The sequence below is a fragment of the Paroedura picta genome, chromosome 7 (genome assembly GCF_049243985.1).
Source record: "Paroedura picta isolate Pp20150507F chromosome 7, Ppicta_v3.0, whole genome shotgun sequence".
NCBI lineage: Eukaryota > Metazoa > Chordata > Lepidosauria > Squamata > Gekkonidae > Paroedura > Paroedura picta.
The window spans coordinates 71,847,193-71,860,216 of NC_135375.1; the positions used below are offsets into that span (position 1 = coordinate 71,847,193).

General features: G+C 44.2%; 1 protein-coding gene across 10 annotated transcripts in view; it reads right to left on the reverse strand.

Moving 5' to 3' along the window:
• The window catches only part of PIP5K1B (phosphatidylinositol-4-phosphate 5-kinase type 1 beta), a 108,933-nt gene that overhangs the window by 47,637 nt on the left and 48,272 nt on the right, over nucleotides 1-13,024 (reverse strand). For 4 of the 10 annotated variants that reach the window (XM_077344848.1, XM_077344849.1, XM_077344850.1 and 1 more), the window contains 2 exons: nucleotides 5,169-5,339; nucleotides 4,201-4,331 (listed from right to left, as the gene is read on the reverse strand). In XM_077344848.1, coding sequence (XP_077200963.1) covers nucleotides 4,201-4,331; nucleotides 5,169-5,339 — 302 coding nt within the window. Of the gene's footprint in view, nucleotides 1-4,200; nucleotides 4,332-5,168; nucleotides 5,340-7,330; nucleotides 7,361-13,024 lie in introns of those variants that run through there. The other 6 variants (XM_077344851.1, XM_077344846.1, XM_077344853.1 and 3 more) reach the window with 3 other exon arrangements.

The following is a 13,024-nucleotide window of genomic DNA, read 5'->3' on the forward strand; positions in this document are numbered from 1 at the left end:
TTGGAATGTTCATTGAGTGTGGGAGAAGACTGACCTTTGGGAATTGTGGCATAGAGGTTACAGATGAGCTTTCAAGAATCATGTCTTCTGATATGTGAAGGGATAATCAGACTGGAGACTCTTCTTAGGTGGAGATTACATGGCAAGCAATTCCTCACAGTTCTGCATTCAACATCATTTTCCTTCTTGTGTGAATTAGGCCACAGGCACAGAAATGTCCCCCTGTCCTAGGCAGAGTCTGCACTTACTTTGTTTATTCCATTGTCAATCCTGTTGAATTCAGATCAATTTGAACTTGGGTCTTCCTCCTCCTCCCTCCCCATTGAAACAGGAAAGTGTTCTGCACGTGGTTAGGGTAGTTCAGAAGGGGGGGGGGGAGCCAAGCAGGGAGCTTCTTTCTTTTCTTGGGGGGGGGTAGAGAGGATCGAAGAAGGCAAAGGAGGGAGAAAAAATCCAAGACTGACAGAAGGTGAGAGAAATTAGGGGCTTCTTCTTTAAGGCAAGCTTGTCACATGGCCACCTTTGCCCAATCAGGGCATCTCTACCATGGAGGTTCAAAACAGCCTGCTTTCTCAATCCGAATCTTAAAATATTGAGGTTTAAAAGCACTCTAAGTTATCGCACAATAAAGGTAGGGTCGCTCTGGATCAATTCTTCTTGCTGCAGAAGGAAAATTTAAATCGCACAAAATCAAAACGGAAATTGCATTCTGTGTAGACGGCAGGGACTGAATCGACCTGGGATTGGAATAAAAGCTCCATGCAGTTTACACCCTAATCTACATGGAGTAGTCACAGTACAAGGGTGTCTGCCCTGCACTTTCTGTCTCCATTTTTTTAGTGTTGATAAAATGTTATATGCACACACGCTTGTTTCACAAAACTGGATGCTGTTGTGGAGGTTCTTTTACCTCCTGTTTTGTCTGCACAACAACCCTGTGCAGTAGGCCTCAAGTCTGCAGAGTGTCCTGAAGAACACAGATACGTGGCTTGGCTGTTTCTTCCCTCCAGCAGTGAAGCCAACCAGAGCAGTTTTTTAAGTGAGAAGGGGCTCTTCTGTGGCCTCCCTGTCAGACAAGTGTTTGGCAGAAGGGGAAAGCTTGCCCCCCTCAAAAGAAAAGCACAAGTATGCTCACAGACTCCTCTGCTTTGCTCTCAGAAACGCCTTCCTTACCTCAGTCAGAGGTTGTTAGAGGCTTCCCTCACAGCAAGCCTAAAGGGACGGTAGAGGGAGCACACTCAGCAGCTACCTGCCAGCTGTGTCAGTGGTCTGAGGCAAAGTGAGGGAAGTTGTTGGATGTGACAGTTAAGACAGCTCTGGGGCGGAAAGGGCTGGAGCAGCCTGTCCAAGTCTCAGTCCCGTCCCCCCACCCCTCGGCATCCCTACTGAACCCTCCTTTCCTGGCGGTGGTCAAGGGCAGACTGGCAGTGATTGAGCTAGATTGCCCCTGGCCAGGCTGTTGGAGCGGGGACTGTCTGGATTTCAGGGCAATCGGAACACACCCAAAGTCTACACAGTCCTGCCCATTCTCCACCAAACTACCCCTTGCTCAATAATTTTAACAAAGCAAGCTATTACAGATAAATTCTCAGATTAGGGTTAGGGATAGCATAGTCATGGGTCTGATTGGAGAGTTTGGAGGTTTAGCGCTAGCATTAGTGGTGGGAAAGACTTTGTGACATGGTTAGATAAGGCTATGGGATGTATAAGTATTTTTTGACATTATTGAACTTGTAAAAACATATTAGCGTAAATACAAACGTTAGGGTTAGGGTTAGCTTAGGCATGGGTCTGGCTGGGGACTTTCTTGGTTTGGTGGGAGCATTAGAGGTAGGTAAGACTTTGTGACATGGTTACGATAGGCTATAGAATGTATAAGTATGTTTTGACATTATTGTGATTGTAAAAAATAAGGATTTATATTAGCATCAATTATTATTGTTGTTGTTGTTGTTATTGTTATTATTTAATTTGTTACCTGCCACTCCTGAGCCGGCTCGTGGTGGGTTACACATGTCCAGTTAAAAGCTTCATTAAAACACCATTAAAATGAACACAAATCCCAGGCTTTACTACTTCATTGACTGAACCCCTTTGTTGATGGTTGGGGTGGGGGTTGGAGTATTTTCTTTCTCCTGTCTGCAGGGTCATGGTTTTAAAGGACTGGGGATTTTATGTAATCCCCCTTGAATCCCATTAAGGAGGAAGGTGGTCTTTGAATATAATAGCAATAATAATAATAAGATACAATAAACCAAATAAAACAACATGGTAGAAACATCCCCCCCCCCACCCCACCACTACCTGTAGAGGAAAGAGGAAGGAGAGACAAAATAACCAGAGTTGCAGCTTGACACCGCCCCCCCCCCATCAATCTTCCCCACTGCCCTCAACTGTAGACCTAGCAGAAGAGCTCCGCTTTTCAGGCCCTGTGGAAAACTGAAAGATCCTGCAGGGCCCGCAACTCACCCGGCCGCTCATTCCACCAGGTTGGGGCCAGGACCAAAAAGGCCCTGGCCTTGGTTGAGGCCAGGTGTGCTTTTTTGGGGCCAGGAATGACCAGTAAATTGTCACCCGCAGAGCGTAAGGCCCTGTGGGGGGCATAGGGCGATAGGCTTTCCTTGAGGTATGTGGCTCCAAACCCGCATACGGCCATGAAGGTTAAAACCAAAACCTTGAACCAGATCAGGACAGCAACTGGGAACCAGTGCAGCTGCCTCAGCATAGGCTGGATGTGGGCCCTCAATGGTGTTCCTGTGAGGAGCCTAGCAGCTGCGTTTTATACAACTGGAGTCTCCGGATCAAGGACAAAGGCAGGACCACATAGAGCGAGTTACAGAAATCTATTCTGGAGGTGACTGTCGCATGGATCACTGTGGCCAGGTGTTCAGGGGACAGGTAGATTCTCAGGTTAGGGTTAGGGTTAGCTTAGACATGGGTCCGGTTGGAGAGTTTGTAGGTTTTGTGGGATATTAGAAGTAGGGAAGACGTTTGACATGGTTACAAAAGGCTATGAGATGTAGAAGTATTTTTTGACATTACTGTAAATATAAATATATAGAGATTTATATTAGCGTAAATTCTCAGGTTAGATTTATCTTAGATTTATCTATCTTGGGTCCGGTTGGGGAGTTTTAAGGTTTTGTGGGATGATTAGAGGTAAGGAAGACTATGTGACATGGTTAGGAAAGGCTAATGGATGTATAATTATTTTATGACACTATTGTACTTTTAAAAATAGGGGAATTATATTAGTGTAAATATTCAGGTTAGAGTTAGGGTTAGCTTAGGCATGGGTCCAGTTGGGGAGTTTGTAGGTTTTGTAGGAGCATTAGAGGTGGAGAAAAATTTGTGACATGGTTAGGATGGCTATGGGATGTTTGTGTTGTTTTTGACATATAGTATAGCAGGGAAATCAGTGAAGTCAACTGAGCTAAAATTTGCAGGATCCAATTCATATTCTAACCATAAACAGCTTGTATTTAAAAACTCTGTTATTTCGATGTTATATTCTGTAAAAGATAGACTCCGTATTGAACATGAAATTATGTCCTTTCAACAAAACAATACTTTGCTTTCAGCTAGAAAATATACTATTGTTCTCCAATATATATCAAAGTACTAGAAACACTACAATGAAGCAGAAGAATTAATTCAAAGCACCTCTCTGAATATGTTCCCCAGAGGGTACTTCAAACAATTCCAATTAGGTGAAGTTCCCTGCCCCTAAATATATACGTTTGGCTTCAACCAGAGCCAGGGCCAAAAAGGCCTGGTAGAATAAGCTCCCCAGTAAGATCAGAAACCTAATAGAACAGAACAATAGGGCATGCAAAACAGAGCTCTTCCATCTGGTTTACAGCTAAGGCCAGTCAAAAACCACATGGTAACATCCATCCAAGCCTCCCTCCTCCCCTGTCCCGTCCCATCCATTCCCCTGACTCTTACTTCCTTATCTTGTAATACTGATGTCTATGACCACCTTCACCAGTGCTAATAGCTACTTTAATTTTTATTATAACTATAATTTTAAATTTTATGCTGTTTTAATATTTCTTGTTGGAATGTTACACAACTGATATTGCTGTCCACCACCCTGAGACAGCAAGACAAATGGGGTGGTATATAAATCACATAATAAATAAATAAACAATGGAATTAAACAGATGTTTGATTGAGAGAATCTAATGTTGTCCTCACCTGGGAAGAAATACACTTTCTACTACATAGAAGTCTTGCATAAGTACATCTCTGTCTGGCTTAGAAGTGAGGTTACCCACTGTATATCCTATTCCCAGTTGTATGGCTCCTTTAATTGCTGAGGATGCAGTCTGTAAAGAAACAAAAGATTTTCAAGTATCACATTGCTGTAAATGAATTCTCATATACACATCTGCTCTGTACAACATTCCACAGAAACTGGTGTTCATTGCCTTGGCTTCTCTCCCATAGTCCAAAATAGTCTGTCTTGAAACACAAGGTATAGTTTCAGAAACTATTAGGCCTCAAAATCTCATATCTTAACTGTGAATGGAATGTCCAGCATTCAAAAGAGATGTTATGATACTTACAACAGTGTGTGAATCACTGCTTCAAAGCTGGTTTCCAAGACACATGGAAAACCAGTTGAGTGCATGATTCTAAAACCCTCCCAAAATAATGAAAAGCAAAATCCATGCCACCTATGTGTTTAGTGATATTCTGGGTTTGCCAGATAACTGATAACATCCACCACATTCTTGAGCCTAGATTTGCTTCCTCTATAGCTAGGAGTCTGAGGAAGAGTGCTTGCACTTGAAAGCTCACACCTTGAATAAATTTTTGATGGTCTTAAAGGGGCTACTGGACTCAGATCTCTTCAACTTATGGAGGAGCTTTAATAGCTTCCACTCATCATTATATTACTGTAGCAAGAAAAGACAGAGAAATGCTCAGCTCCCTGGCCTCCTTTCTCTTGCACACACACACACACCCCTCCAAAGGAGAGCAGAGAATGAGTGACAATCAGTAGCCAATTCCATAACTAACAGAATGTGGATAACCACCTAGAACAGTGGTTCTCAACCTTCCTATTGCCGCAGCCTTTTAATACAGTTCCTCCTGTTCTGATGACCCCCAACCATAAAATTGTGCAAGTGTTCTTTCACAGGAATTAAACCGAAACTGACCAATGGTGTGAAGATCCATTGTTCATGATTGTATAAAAAATTTTTCCCAGGGTTTCTCAGTTCAGTTCTGCCTCTTGTCTCGCTGAGCTGTGCCGACACCTGGAGCGCCTGGTGGGAGACTGTGCTGTGCTGGAAGCACTGCTGGAACGGCTGGCAGCCAAGTGCAGGAACCTGCAGGAGGAGCAGCAACAGTGGCAGCGCCTCCCCAGCCAAGCTGCTCGCCCTGCTGCAACCCCTGTGAAAGGGTTGTTTGACCCCCATAGTTGACCCCCAGGTTGAGAAACACTGACCTAGAGCCTCATGGTTACAGCAGGAATACAGCCTCTAACAGCCCCTGACTGAGGTGAAGGAGGCATTTTTGAGAGCAACACAAGGGGCATGGGTGTGCTTTCCTTTTGCAGGGGGGAAGCTTTCCCTTTCTGCCTAACTGTTGACTGACAGAAAAGCCAAAGAAAACCCCTTCTCACTTAAAATACTGCTCTGGCTGGCCTCGCTGCTGGAGGGAGGAGGCAGCCAAGCAACTCTCTGTAGATTTGAGACCTACCACACAGGGTTGTTGTGCAGATGAAACTAGATGCTGTTGCAGAGGTTCTTTTACCTCCTGATTCATCTGCACAGCAACCCTGCACAGTAGGCCTCCAATCTGCAGAGTCTCACACAGAAGAAATATACAAGGCTTGGCTGTTTCTTCCCTCCAGTAGTGAGGCCATCCAGAGCAGTATTTTAAGTGAGGAGGGGCTTTTCTGTCAGCCAGTAGTTTAGCAGAAGGGGAAAGCTTCCCCCCTAAAAAGCAAAGCACAAGTACCCACACAGACTCCTCAGTTGGGGACTGTTAGAGGCTCCTTCACAGCAGGACTGAAGGGAGGGGGAGGGAGCACACTAATCAGCCACCTGCCAGCTATGTCAGCAGTCTGAGGCAAAGTGAGGGAAGTTGTTCAATGTGAAAGTTAGGCCTGTGCAGCCCTTTCTGCCTGGGAAGCTGATCTTTATACTATGCAGATGAGCTGTAATTCCAGGAGCTCTCCAGCCCCCCCCCCCCCCGGGAGGTTGGCTATCCCTGTGTTAGAAATATTCCTGGAGGTTTGGAGGTGGGACTTCAAAGTTGAACAGTGCCTCAGAGTCCGGCCTTCAAAGTAACCATTTTTGCCTGCAGAGCTGATCATTATAATCTAGAGATTAGCAGCAATCTAAATATGATGGTAGAGGCTTGCAGACTGAGATTGGGGTACAGAGGTGCAAGTGTGTCCCTCCTGAGCTATGGGCTTTAGCCAGCCCTTATCAGCAACTGTTTGTATTCTGGGGTGAAGACAGACAGACCAGCATCAGTCCTGCGACTCTGGAAAGTTCAGGAAGATCTAAATAAAGAATATTTACAGCCTGAAACTGTAAATAGTGGACAAGTAAATGGCTGGAGGGACATGGGAACTAAAGTGACTTTTTTTAAAGCTTGGCCTGGTAAATAAAAAACAAACAAACAAACAGTACTTGCCAGGAAGGTCCATGAACTCAGAAGCATACATAGCCCAAAATTCCAAGTGGAGTTAGCTTTACAGGAAAGTACACAGTGAGATTTTGGGGGAAACCAGGTGATTAGGCAATGTCTTGGCCTTGCGGACAACAACAGGGACTGCAGTTGCCAGCAGTAGATCTCAGGCTTCAGAAGGGCAGATATTACCAGCCAAGCAACCAAGCAGTGTCTGTGGCCACGTGCATTCCTTTTGAAGGGATGCATGAGAGGGGAGAGAGCTTTCCCTTCAGCCTAACTTCCTGGAGATGAGCTGTACTTCCAGGGGATTCTCAAACTTCATACAAGAATCTCAGTGGTATACAATGCTACAAGTCACCCCTCCAAAGCAGCCATTTTTGCCTGGAGATATGGCAAAATGTCTGGAGATGAGCAGCAATTCCAGGAGATCTCCAGACCCCACCTGGAGGTTGGCTGTCCCTGGTCTGAACATATTTCTTGAAGTCTGGAAGTAGGGCCTCAAAAGTGTGTAATGCCCCTGCAGCCACCTAGCACTCCCTGACCTATTTTCAGGTCAAGAATACATTGCAAGGGACATAAGGATACCAGATTGCTGTAAATTCATGTTTTGAAATTCCACACTACCTAGGTGTGCATAAACCTGACTAAGGTCAAGACTGTGCAGCGAGAAACTTACTCTTAGGGTTGCCATCTTCCAAGTGAGGCCCTCTACCCCATCTCCTTCACAGGGAGTCTGATATGGGGAGAGGAAAGGAAGGCGATTGGAAACTGCTCTGAGACACCTGAGGCCTGCTGGGTGACTGCAGCCCATTCCCAGTTCTCTCAGACCTCTCACAGCCCCACATCCCTCACAGGTTGTCTATTGTGGAGAGACAAAGGGAAAATATGTTTGTAAACCTCTTTGAGACTCCTTTGGGTAGTAGACAGCAGGGTACAAAAATCCAGCTCTTCTTCTAAGGAGAAACCGTGAAAGAAGTAAAGGTAAAGGTATCCCCTGTGCAAGCACCGAGTCATGTCTGACCCTTGGGGTGATGCCCTCTAGTGTTTTCATGGCAGACTCAATATGGGGTGGTTTGCCAGTGCCTTCCCCAGTCATTACCGTTTACCCCCCAGCAAGCTGGGTACTCATTTTACCGACCTCAGAAGGATGGAAGGCTGAGTCAACCTTGAGCCGGCTGCTGGGATCGAACTCCCAGCCTCATGGGCAAAGCTTTCAGACGGCTGCGTTACCACTCTGCGCCACAAGAGGCTCTATGTGAAAGAAGTATAACATTTTATCAACACTAAAAGAACTGACACAGAAGGAGCAGGGTGGACATCTGTGTAGATTAGGGCAGGGGGACATTTCTGTGTCTGTGGCCTAATTCATACAAGAAGGAAAATGATGTTGAACGCAGAACTGAGAGAGACTGGTTGCCATGTAATCTTCCCCTAAAAAGAGTCTCCAGTCTGATTTTCCCTTCACATATCTGAAGACACAGCTCTGGAAAGCTCATCTGTAACTACTATGCCACAATTCCCAAAGGTCAGTCATCTCCCACACTCAATGAACATTCCAAACCACAGGTTCTTGACACCCATCTTTCCATACCCAAGCCCTCATTTGTCACCACACCACCACAATCTCCCACACAACACACACATTCAACTCCATGCCCTTATAGTCTGGACAACTCCTCCCCTTCCTCTTCCCACTGCCAAACTTTAGCGCCTGTCGTATTCCTGAATAAAATGGGCTTTACCCCTAATATGTTAATGAATTGAATGAGACACAGCATGTAAAGGAAAAAGCAAGCCACAGCCAGAGTTAGTGAGCTGTTTATGAAGGCTGAGAACCAAGTGAGGACCAAGTTTACTTTTAAAAGATTAACATACTTCCTTCTGTTTGAAAAGGGGAGAGCTTTCCCTGGTTCTCTTCTTTTCAAACTTTTAGAAAAGTGATATTCCATTAAGTATTGATTGTTCTTTTTTAAAAGTAAAAGTTGAAAATTCCTACAAATCTCCTGAAGAATTTAGATTACTAAAAAACACAAGGAATTATAATGAGAAAGCTGGTTTATAAAAACAACATAAGCTTTCAAACTGAAATAGTATTCACCAATGACTGCTATTCAAAACAAAATTAAGTGAAGCTGACTGTTATTCAGCTGTTAATTTTGTGCATACCTGGCTGGGCATGTTGCTCTTATAACCCAAAAAAATGAGAGTAGTTCATTTAGCTAATTTGATTATGCAGCACTAGGCTCTTGCCAGATCTGTGACTTTAAGCCCTGGAGACACAACATTACAACCCAAAACATAATGACTAGAAAGTTTCTGTATAGAATCATAAGAATCATAGAGTTGGAAGGGGCTATACAGGCCATCTAGTCCAACCCCCTGCTCAACGCAGGATTAGCCCTAAGCATCCTAAAGCATCCAAGAAAAGTGTGTATCCAACCTTTGCTTGAAGACTGCCAGTGAGGGGGAGCTCACCACCTCCTTAGGCAGCCTATTCCACTGCTGAACTACTCTGACTGTGAAAATTCTTTTCCTGATATCTAGCCTATATTGTTGTACTTGAAGTTTAAACCCATTACTGCGTGTCCTCTCCTCTGCAGCCAACGGAAACAGCATCCTGCCCTCCTCCAAGTGACAACCTTTCAAATACTTAAAGAGGGCTATCATGTCCCCTCTCAACCTCCTTTTCTCCAGGCTGAACATTCCCAAGTCCCTCAACCTATCTTCATAGGGCTTGGTCCCTTAGCCCCAGATCATCTTCGTCACTCTCCTCTGTACCCTTTCAATTTTATCTACGTCCTTCTTGAAGTGAGGCCTCCAGAACTGCACACAGTGTGGTCTGACCAGTGCCATATACAATGGGACTATGATATCTTGTGATTTTGATGTGATGCCTCTGTTGATACAGCTCAAAATGGCATTTGCCTTTTTTACCGCTGCATCACACTGCCTGTTCATGTTTAGTTTACAATCCACAAGTACCCCAAGGTCTCGTTCACACACAGTGTTACCTAGAAGCGTATCCCCCATCCAGTAGGCATGCTTTTCATTTTTCTGACCCAGATGCAGAACTTTACACTTATCTTTATTAAATTGCATCTTGTTCTCATTTGCCCATTTTTCCATTGTGTTCAGATCTCGTTGAACTCTGTCTCTATCTTCCGGAGCATTTGCCAGTCCTCCCAATTTGGTGTCATCTGCAAACTTGATGAGTAGTCCCTCCACCCCCTCATCTAGATCATTAATAAATATGTTAAAAAGTACCGGGCCGAGCACCGAGCCCTAAGGTACCCCGCTACTCACCTCTCTCCAGTCTGATGAAACACCATTGACAACGACTCTTTGAGTGCAGTTCTCTAACCAATTCCCTATCCACCTAACTATCTGAAAATCCAGATTGCAGTCCTTCAATTTATCCATCAGAACATCATGGGGAACCTTGTCAAAAGCTTTACTAAAATCCAAGTAAATGACATCAACCGAATTTCCCCGATCCAGCAAACCTGTTACTTGGTCAAAAAAGGAAACTAGGTTGGTCTGGCAGGACCTGTTGGAGACAAATCCATGCTGACTTCCTTGGATCACCAAATTGTCCTCCAGATGTTTGCAGATCGCTTCCTTTAATAATTGCTCCATTATCTTCCCTACAACAGAGGTCAGACTCACTGGTCTGTAGTTTCCTGGGTCATACTTCCTCCTTTTTTTGAAGATTGGAATAACGTTTGCTCTCTTCCAGTCCTCGAGGACATCTCCAGTCCTTAAACAGGTCCCAAAGATGATGGACAAGGGCTGTGCAAGTTCTCTGGAAAGTTCTTTGAGTACTCTCGGGTGAATTTCATCCGGACCAGGGGATTTGAACTCATCCAGTGCAGCTAAATGCCTCTCGACAACCTCTCTATCCATGTTAACCTGCCACCCAGACACTATCCTTTGGCTACGGCCATCTCTAGATGTGCCTAAACACTTTGACCTGTGGGGGAAAAACAGATGTAAAATAGGCACTAAGCCTTTCTGCTTTCTCTGCATCTTCTGTTAGAGTTTGTCCATCCGCACCCAACAGTGGGCCTATTGCCTCCTTTACTTTACGTTTGCTCCTCACATAACTGAAAAATCTTTTCTTGTTATAATGGGCTTCCCTGGCCAATCTTAGCTCACTCTCAGCTTTGGCCTTTCTGATGATTGATCTACAGTGCCTAGTAACCTGTAGGTACTCTTCTTTAGAGCTCTGTCCTTCCCTCCATTTCCTGAACATTTTTCTTTTCTTTCTTAGTTCCTCTTGAAGTTCTCTGTTCATACAAATAGGCTTCTTAGAGCTCCTGCAGTGTTTTCGTCTTTCTGGGATAGTCATTGATTGAACATGCAATAGCTCTTGTTTGAGTAGCACCCACCCTTCACATGCTCCCTTCCCTTCCAGCATTCTCATCCATGGTATGATACTTATCATGTCTCTGAGTTTATTAAAGTTTGCCCTACGAAAATCCAACATCCGCGTCTGGCTACAAGCTTCCTTGGCTCCCCATCTCAAAAGGAATTCTATGAGGACATGGTCACTTCCCCCTAGGGTCCCCACCGTCTTCACCTCATCCACCAACTCTTGCCTGTTGGTCAGTATTAAGTCCAGTATGGCTGAACATCTTGTAGGTTCATCTACCATTTGATAAATGAAATTGTCAGCCAGGCAGGTCAGAAAGTTGCATGACTGAGGACGCTTCGCAGAGTTTGTTTCCCAGCAGAAATCTGGGAAATTGAAGTCACCCATAATGACAAGGTCCTGCCGCTTGGATATTTTCTCAAGCTGCTCACAAAGTGCAGCATCCACATCCTCTCGTTGGTCAGGCGGTCGGTAGCAGACACCAACCACCACACTGTTTGTTTTCCCCTCGCTTATTTTCACCCAGATGCTTTCCACTGTAGATATGCTCTCCTTCACTAGAATTTCCTGACAGGTAAGCCCTTTCCTCACATACAGTGCCACTCCTCCACCTCTTCGATCTATTCTGTTTTTTCTGAACAGTTCATATCCATCCACCATTACATTCCAGTCATGAGAATCATTCCACCAAGTTTCTGTGATGCCTACTAGATCATACCTTTCCATCAGCATGAGAAGTTCCAGCTCTTCCTTTTCATTGCCTATGCTTCGGGCATTAGTATAAAGACATCTGAATCCTTTTACTTTTGGTTCCCTATGAGCTGTGGCCTTGCTGGTTGGGCTGCCTCCGATCGTTTTCCTTCCATATGCTACCTATGTTGATCGTCTCCTTCCCCTAGTGGCTTTAGTTTAAAGCTCTCCTGATGAATCTCCCCAGATTCCTGCCAAACACATTTTTCCCCAGTTTCGATAAGTGCAGTCAGGTGCTAGTAGACCTTCCTCAAGAAAGCCTATCCCATGGTCCCAGAAACCAAATCTCTCCTGCCGGCACCAACTACGCAGCCACTGATTCACCGCCATTATCTTCCTCTCCCGACGCATTCCTCTTCCCTTGATAGGCAAGATGTACTACTTGGATTTCACAGAACTTGTATATGAAAAAGAATACAGAGAGTACAGCCCACACATGACATTATTGCTCCTATGGAAGCCCTAGCATGATTCAACGAAGTCTGCAATAGACAAACAAATGGTTCTTCCTGTCACACACACAGCTTTTTCTCAGTAAAGTTTTTTGAAAGTCACAAGACTTAGCACAGAAAATAGTATTTTCTTCTCAATTAAAAAAACAGTATAGTGCCTAGTCTCAGCTTATTTATCACATAAGAAATAATGCACTGATGGCTCATTAGTGTATTATTATTGGCATTAATACTGCAAGCTGCATAAGTTCCTAGCAGGGAATTTACTGACTACAAAATAAAGTTGGCCATTCCTGAAGTAAAACTTTAACTGGTAAAAGAACTGAATGAACTGCTCAAAATTTTCCTATTTGTTCTGAAAAGCTCTTATATAAAAGATTAATTAATGTCCTCCATAAACACCAAATTGTACAATTTGGTTAGACTTTCCTTCAGACAGTCTGATCCTTCTTCAGTGACTGAACACTTGCATACTGAATGTTCACAGAAAATAGAAGCTAATTGCAAAAGGCTGTCAATAAACAAACTGAATCCTCTAAAGAAAAATATTCCTTCAGAAAAGCTGTTTGCAAAAACAAAACTGAATGAAATATATGAAATGTGGATTCCAGTCTGTCTCTGGGTAAACAGTATACTAATGTGGGTGGATTTATTTGACTAGTTAAAGCAGAAGTAGTCAAACTGCAGCCCTCCAGATGTCCATGGACTACAATTCCCATGAGCCCCTGCCAACGTTTGCTGTCCATGGACATTGTAGTCCAATTGTAGTCCATGGACATCTGGAGGGCTGCAGTTT